This window comes from Falco cherrug, chromosome 1 (assembly GCF_023634085.1).
Source record: "Falco cherrug isolate bFalChe1 chromosome 1, bFalChe1.pri, whole genome shotgun sequence".
In the NCBI taxonomy this organism is placed as follows: domain Eukaryota; kingdom Metazoa; phylum Chordata; class Aves; order Falconiformes; family Falconidae; genus Falco; species Falco cherrug.
In genome coordinates this window covers 17,921,471-17,929,647 of record NC_073697.1, presented here as the reverse complement: position 1 = coordinate 17,929,647, position 8,177 = coordinate 17,921,471, and the positions used below count along the sequence as shown (strand labels likewise).

Genomic DNA, 8,177 nt, shown 5'->3' with positions numbered 1-8,177 from the left:
CTTCACCTCATTGCCACCTTTCGAGGGAAGATACCAAAATGTGTGCTTTGAGGTTTTTAACCTTGAAGTCTGAAATTCCGGGCATCCATCCTGATGAGACTGTGATGCTGGCATTCATTTGTAAGTACTACTTCTGCAAATATTCAAGCATGTTTTCGAATCCCATTTGTTTTGCCTGAGACCGGGGCATGTTTTAGTGGGCCAAGTGTCCTCGGGGGCTCTGGATACCTGGTACGTATGTATCTTCCATTTTTTCTTCTCTCCTCATGACTGCATGCATAGTAGTCCAGTGCTGCCTTTTGGTTGGTAGCATGAAAAAAATCAGAACTAGTCTTCTGTTTTATGGGTTTGTTTTGTCAGACAGCTTCAACCTTCTTTCAATGAGGAAACCTTTATGAAGTAACTAACCTTCTACTAAAAATCGGTCACCAGTTGGTGTGAACTGGCACCGCGTGCGTGCAGGGGGGTGAATGGCAGCCTGAGCCCGAGGGGCTGGAGGTAGCAGCGCCCTGGCTAACAACTCCAGCAGGGCTGTGTTACGTGTTGCTGTGGCCACAGAGCAGGGCAAGCATATGCTCTCACCAGCTTTCCTTTTTTTTTTTTTTTTTTTTTCCCCTCTGGCAGGCTCCAGCGGAGGGAATTTTGGCATGCCTTAGAGCAGTGTTAGTGCCCAGGTGAAAGGGGCTTCGCCTGAAAGCCCGAAGGGTGTGTGCCTGCAAGCCTTGCAAGCAGGAGGGCAGAGTGCGTGGCGCAGAGGGGCTGGAGCGCGGGGTTGTAGACGGTCAGTAGTCATGGGGTAGGGTGGGTTATGGTTAGCTGACCTGCCCGCGCTGCGTGGGCAGTGATAAAGTGCAGGGAAACTGGCTGGGGAGAAGCAGAGCCAGGTGTGCAGGGCTGGGAAAGGAGGAGGGAAGAGAGAGGGAAGAGGCACGGTGGTCTGGAGGTAACAGGGAGACCTTGGGAACCAAACGGCAGCACCAGAGCGGCTAGGATGTCCGCTGGGAACGGGCAGAAAGAAGGGCTGTTCGGCTCGGCTCTGCCATTCCTGCCCTTTCTGACCTGCACTGACCAAGATTCTGGCGGGGGAGCTGGCAGCCACTTGCACTAAAGTGAGAAGCAGGAGAGAGTCGCCGTGTGCGATGGTGATGCGACATCCAGAGGCAATCGTGCTGGCAGCTGTAACGTGCTGTTGTTCCATCTGGCAGCTGCTCAGCTGGAGATCTGGCTCGGGCTGTGTCAGAACAGGGCATGGATTTGCAGTTACCTTCTCCCCGCAGCCCATGCCGAGTTAGGTATGCTGACTTGCACTGTCCTTTTTTTTTTTTTTTTTTTTCCTTTCTTGGAAAATATGTGTCCTGGACGATAATTTGCTTATGATTCTTGGCCCAGGTTAAGCCTTACTCATCAAGCAAATCAAGACACAAAAATGTTTCTTGCTGGCTATGCAACCAGAGCCAAGCCTTGCTGCCACTCCCAGGGACGGCTAGAGCCGCATAGTTGCCTGCTTAGAGTATTAATTTTCAGGACCATTAATTTAATAAGCATCAGAGAAATTCTCCTGTGGGACGCTGCCAGGTAGCAGGGGTGCTTTGGCAGGCAGGCAGGCAGCCACAGCCACGCACGCGTTCTCTGCATCACCGCCCCGTGCACGTGTCTTAATATGTCTGTGGGGACGCTGGCTGCCGCACCCCCTGACGTGGGGTGTGTGCGCTTACTGAAAGATCGAGTCACATTTTGGTGGAAAACCTACGGCAGGTATGTATTTGCGTAGGCTTTTCGCTGGAAGCGATGGAATACAACCCCTGCAGACCAGACAGGTCAGATGGCAGAAATTACATAGCTGCCTGTTGAGTTGGTTTTTTTAATTTATTTTCCCCTTTTTGTGCTGGAACAGCTTTAAAACAAAAGCATCTGGAATCCAAGGAGCTGTGTTAAAATGCTGCAAAGTAGCAGCAACACCAACCTCGCTGACAGAGCCAGGAAAGAATTACAAAGAAATACCAGTTTCATCTCCTGGCGAAGAGTGCTCCATTTGCTGCCAGTTCCAGTTGGGAGAACATGCAAAGGTTTAGAAAACAAATGCAGCTGTGGTAAAAGTAGCCAGCAAAAAATTTAAGTGGAGCAGCTGGAACAAAGCACTTGGGTTTGCAAAACTGCGCTGCAGCGATGCTGAAAGTGGTTTTGAAAGCTGTTTCAGCCTAAATGAAGATAGAAAACCCCGTTTCACTGTAGGAGTAGTCTGGAGTTAGGGACTTCCCAGGCACTTGTTCTAATTAAGCTTGGACAGGTTAATCGGCTGGATTTTTATCACCTGATGACAACCGGTTTGTAAAATGAATCTCAGTGTCATTTGGTGTCGGAGCCACGGTCCCATCACGAGATGATACTGAGCATCCTGCAGCCATCTCAGCAGACAGTGGACGGGCAGCAAACCAGGTAAAGCAACTGCTTCTGTTTCTTACAGTGGTTCATTACATTGCACTGGACAAGTGTTGCGTTTTGAGCACTCAGTTTTAACAAACTTACTTAGTCAGGAGTTCCCGAGTCAGCGAAGCCTGCCTCCTGTTCCTCAGGGTTTGCCGTTTTTTGCTTGCTGACATGATTTTTCTCACGTGTCTTGTTTCCAGCTCCTAGAAGAGGTGGAATCACTTCAGAGTCAAAATGTTGTTGTAAGTGGAGGGAAGACACAGAACTGAGGCCCTGCAGCTGGGATGCAGGAAGGCAGCCTGAATTTCAGTAAGTGCTCATGAAAGTTCAGAGCAGCAAAGCGATCTCATAAAATTTCCTGGGGCTTCGATAGCCGTGTAGCTGCTGGACTGCCTGCATCTGTATTGTTGGCACATGAACACAGCTGGATTGAGCATAACAAGGCTGGTCAGCCCAAGCATTGCTTGCAGAGTCGGCTGCCAGTCATGCTGGTGGCAATTGTGCTTTTATTTAATTACATTCCCACTGCTCTTAAAAAAAAAAAAAAAAAGTGTCTTACCAGATCATAAGCAAGACAAGTTCCTCGGTTTTGGTGAAGAACTTGCTTCTGACGTGTTCAGTCTGCCCTACGTGTGTGCACGCTACAAGGGCTAACAACGCTGACAGGGCAATAACTGCCCCCAGATCCCACTGCATCTGAAAGAAGATCCTGGAGACCAGGCACCAGATCCCTCCAGCGCCTGGCTGGGATCATTGTTAACTCCTGCGTCCATGCAGCAGCCCGAGGCTGCTGGTTGATTGCCTGTTGGTTCTGTGCCATAAATACGCAGCGTCTGCAGAGTCCTCGGCGAGGGCTTCGTTACGTGCAGGGCTGCACCCCCCTCTACAGGCAGAGATTTCAGTGAAATCATTTTCTCTCAGCTGTCTTCGGAAAGTCTGTAGTCTTCCTGACGGGACTAAGAGGGCACACATACACTTTGTTTACGTTTTTAAACATGCAAGTAGCATGTGCATCGTCCTCTAATGTTTTCTGCCTGCATCTGAATACTTCCGCAGGGTGTCTAATCCAAACAGCTTTGCTGGAAGCATGGCTCTGTTAGGAATGGGATGCCTTTGGGGAAGAGCAATATTCAAAAGTATTCGAAGCTGTGAAAGCATAATCAAATTTTCGCAATCCCCTTTGAACATAAATAAGGTAGGAATTTAACATTATGTTGAAAGGACATATTTTACAAAACAGAAACAAACACTAATACATGCAAGATCCTTGTGTGATTGTGCTGTTACAGCATTTCCTGAAAAAAATACAACCAGAAATTACTATGTGAATGTAGTGATCAGAAATCTAACTTAAAGGGAGATCTTTGTCTTTTTATTGATCTCCTGTACGTAAAAGTGCTCAGACTAAAATTTTCCAAATACAAACGTGGCTGCGAGTAGTGCGGTAGCTGATGCGCTGCCCTTGGCAGCAGCGGTTTGGGAGGACTTGAGAGGCCACAGTCCAAGCCCTGAGGTGAGGAGCAGCAGGAGAGCCAGGATGGGGAGGCAGCACATCCCAGGCGCTGGGGCAGCAGGGTGATGCTGGCTGCGTGCCTGCTGGAGACACGTGGCCAAAGTGGGCTGGTCAGCAGCGGTGCAGAGTCTGGTCTCGCGCCTCCCGAAGCCCATGACGTGGTTACAGTCAGCAGGCCGGAAACTTCAGTGTTAACTGTGGCCACGCTTGATTCTTCCAAAATTTTTTCTTTGTGTTTAAAGGATGTACTAATAGACATCTTGGGGTTCATGATTTTTGTGGGTGAGGTCAAGGCTTTCAGATGCTGGAAAAACATCATAAACAGAAGCAAGAGCAGTTCCACGTTCGGGATCAAATGCGCATCGTGTTTAGATGCAATGACTTCATGACCCCGAATGTTTGAAGACTTTGCTGTCGCAAATCCCAAGTTTCGTTTTAAATCAGAAGACACGGTGGGAGTTAGAGCCTGCTGCCGGCGGAGGGCTGCCTCACCGCGGGGAACCAGCGTGGGCTGCTCTGCTCCTCAGCCTGGGTAGGTTTATTACTTTGTTATCGTGATCCTGTTGCCAGGACTGGAAGAAAAATGAGTTTGCTGGTGTGTGTTAAACCACAACAGCTTTATATGCAGGTAAATCATTACAGTTTGCTGCCACAGTAATCCTATACATTTTATATATATATATTTTGACATCGTTATCACATTTGCAGCAATAGTGTTTCTACAACAGTTCTGCACAAAATATTTGTAGTTCTGGTGTCACCCAAGATTAATAATGTAGACACCGCTATACTGGCAACAGGGTTGTTCCTTGTAAACCTTTTTTGCAGTTTTCCTGCCAGTCCTTAACAATATGCCTCCAGAAGCCTGAGCACGGATGTTTGGGGGTGAGTGTGTGTGTGTGTGTGAATCAAAATACACCAGAAGTGTCTGTCTCATGATTGCGTTCTGACCTAGTACCATTTGACCTCCAGCTGCCGGGCTGACAGCAGAGCCTCCCACAGGGTACAGTGCTAGTGATGTGCTGTAAGCCAGCCTCTCTGCTGAGCACATGCCTCTCCCTCTGCCTGCAAGGCGACTGCTGCCGCGTGGCCCAGGTGCATGTGGGTGCTGGCACCCAGAGGAGAAATTTCTCAGCTGTCAGGCAGCACTGCCAGGCTACTTGGTTTCATGGTCAATGTTCCTTTGTGGAAAACTTGCCTTTTCCCCCCCCCCCCCTTAAGTTTTGTTAGCCAGGACATCCATAGAAGAACCTGTTTGGTTGCAGAGAGGGAACCTGCACCTCTTCTTTCCACCCCTCCTCCTCCTCCTCCAGTCACATCACGAGCCACAGGAGGTGACCACATCCTTGCACAGGAGCGGTAGCAGGGTGGTACGGCTCGGGGCTGTAGCACCAGATTTTCCCTGTTGACAAATGCTTCTTGGTGAGAATTATACTCTGCAGAAACCAAAATATACTCCGTGTTGTAATATTTCCCCAAAATAGCATGTTCCAGTCATACTATAAACAAGGTGCTTTGAAGTACAAATGTTTTATTGCAATGTTTCGTTATTTACAGTACCGTTCGCTTTGTCCCTGGGTGCTACCAAAGTGCAAGCTGTTTGAAACAGAAAAGCTAAACGATGGTAACTCAACAGCAAAACAGGACCGTGCCTTATGCTCGTACTCTCCTGCCTCCTCCCTGGCACTGAAGGCAGAGAAGTTTGCTGCTCTCCCTTGTCACTTGGCACATTCTGGCAATGTGAAACTTTGGTCACAAAGGATTGTCGGTTGTTGGTCTGTTCAAGGTGATGGAGGAACAGGAATCTGCAGTCTTCGCAGCTGGACTTTATTGAGAATTCAGGGTTTCTGACTGCGTTAACAAGACACCTTTGTACACAGCACTATTAAGTTCCTATTTCAAATTTTGATGTAAGTACTGGTTCATTTCCAATTCTTGTTGTTGCCGATTCTCTTTGGTTTGCGTAAGCTTGAAAGTCATCTGCCTGGTTTGAGGCTAGATCTTCCTGGCTTAACTATTTTAAGAGAGCCAGAATTGCCACAGAGTTGCTACTGGATACTGAAATTGGACTTGTCATCTCCTAGAGTTGCATTTAAAGGTCTTTACAAAATACTGCAATTCTTATTATGTGATTCCATTTTGTATAAAAATAGTGATTCAGACACCACTGAAGCCTACATTTTCACACACTTTCATCTCAAAGGAGGACAAATTACACTGGCTGCTTCAGGAATGACCTCTCAACAGAAACTTGCCCTTGTTGGGAGGGGCGGTGGTAGTTAGTATAAATTTATTGAAGACTTGAGAATTCCAGTGTTCCAATGGCTAAATTCAGGTCAAGAATCTTTTCAGCTAAGTGTATTAGCTTGAGAAAGTACTTAGACAGGTGTCAGACTTGAGTACCTGCAATTGCCACTGCGTTACCGTAGTATGAACAGGGCTGTTGTTACCTTTTAAAACTTGAGACACTTTGTGTTACAAAGCCTTGTACAATTAGGAAATGTTTAAGACTGCATTCCTGAAAATAAGTTACTTGAAATGGCACTCCCATCCTCCAGAAAACATGCAGCAGGGCTGTTGGGGTAAGGCTCAGTGCTACTAACAGCAGCGCTCTCTCCTCACCCCGTGCCTGGTTTACAGTTCAATAATGAGTCCCTGCAACAGCTGCCTCAAATGATTCTGAAATTAAAACTTCTCAAAAATGGGATGATTGTAGCTCTTGGCAGGTTTTCCCCTGCGAGTTTTTTATTCCATGTTTTCACAGGCTTTGCTGTATCACTATTGACAGAAAGTCACCAAAAGCTTTACAGTTGCAGAAGGTAACATTTTCACAAAGAAAACGTATTGTTTTCATTTCTCAACCTACCATACAAAACACGGTGTTTAAAAGCTCTGCAGTGCCTCTCTGCCGTCATTCTTCTGGAGTTTGAAGGAGGCAGCAGAGCTCACATGCAGTCAACAACGCTGCTGGATCCTTGGCCCATATCCCGGATCTGGCTGCTGAGACAAGAGCACACAGCCACGCCTGCTCCTGCCCTGCAGTGGGACACAGAGCCAACGAGTTCCCACCTGAGGAAGATGGCAGAGGGGAAAAAAGAAGTAAGTTCCTGTCTTTTCTGAGCAACTTGAAAGCATTTATTTTCTGTGTCTGAAATTCTGTTATATGGCCTAGCTGTTTACTCTGCACAAAAATACACCCCGCTGGTTTATTCGTACTATTTGAGTAAATTTAGCGCAAAATCAGACTGAAACAACCAGAAGAATGTAGATTCTTATTGAAGGAAGGGAAAAGGACAAGGGATGGAGATAAAGAGGTGGTGCTTAAATATTTACAAGAACCACCTAATGCCATAAGCAGCACTCCTGCATCACCAGTCATGAATATTACTCAAAATTATTACCAGGAAACAATAGATAGACTCCAGCTGCACATTATTTCTGTTATGTTGTGTTTTCATATCGGCAGATTTCATTATCTTATTAAGCCAAATAAAACATGTTAAATTACCTATTCACTATGGGATCAAATGCTTCCACTGTATTCAGGTACACATTGCCATTATGACCTCCAACTGCAAAAATTTTACCCATCAGCGTCGCTATGCCAACACCACCCCTCGGAGTTGTAAGCTCTGCTACATATTCCCATTTGTTACTGCGTGGGTCAAAGCGCTCCACCGAGCTCAGTGGAGAGTTGTCATCAAAGCCACCTGCAAAGAATCAGCACAGTATCGGTTTTTAGCCACTTCTAGCGCTGGTGATATCCAGCACTGGCATTATCAGGCTATTCTTAGCATTCAGTAGGCTAGTGTCCAGCTCTATTTCTTTACGTGAACTTTACAAACTCTTAAAAATTAATCTAACAGCTCTCCCTCCTGTCACTGCACAAGCATCACCGAGAGGGACAGTTTTCTTCTACCCAAGTTACGAGAAGAGGTATTTCTATTATTTTTCTCCTAGAATTCATCTTACACATAGTTATAATGGGACAGCTTCTAAACTGGAATAGAAGAAAACTGAGACCAGTAAAAGGATGGTCCTGATCTTATTTTGGCTTGAACAAAACACATTCTGGTGGTGTTTTCAAATCACAGCATCGCTGAGTAGGAAAAAATAATCCTCAATAAGACTTCAGTGATGCATTCCCCTTGCTGGGGCAACTGTCAGAAGAGCATTTTACTCAAAACTATTTTAGCCACGGTAATACACAAGGCAGAGCTCTGCAACTATCACTGCG

At 46.6% G+C, this 8,177-nt stretch overlaps 1 protein-coding gene and 1 long non-coding RNA gene across 6 annotated transcripts in view; one reads left to right on the top strand and one right to left on the bottom strand.

The window, feature by feature from the left end:
* Positions 1-242: 242 nt before the first annotated feature.
* LOC129735313 (uncharacterized) lies at positions 243-5,636 on the top strand. The gene is made up of 4 exons (XR_008730746.1): positions 243-2,436; positions 3,484-4,472; positions 4,769-4,825; positions 5,498-5,636. It is a non-coding gene; the product is annotated as an uncharacterized LOC129735313 (long non-coding RNA).
* Positions 5,455-8,177, bottom strand: part of KLHL8 (kelch like family member 8) — a 23,989-nt gene continuing 21,266 nt past the window's right edge. For all 5 annotated transcript variants that reach the window (XM_055701042.1, XM_055701040.1, XM_055701049.1 and 2 more), the window contains 2 exons: positions 7,449-7,650; positions 5,455-7,009 (listed from right to left, as the gene is read on the bottom strand). In XM_055701042.1, coding sequence (XP_055557017.1) covers positions 6,886-7,009; positions 7,449-7,650 — 326 coding nt within the window. In that variant the 3' untranslated portion in view covers positions 5,455-6,885. The remainder of the gene's footprint in view (positions 7,010-7,448; positions 7,651-8,177) is intronic.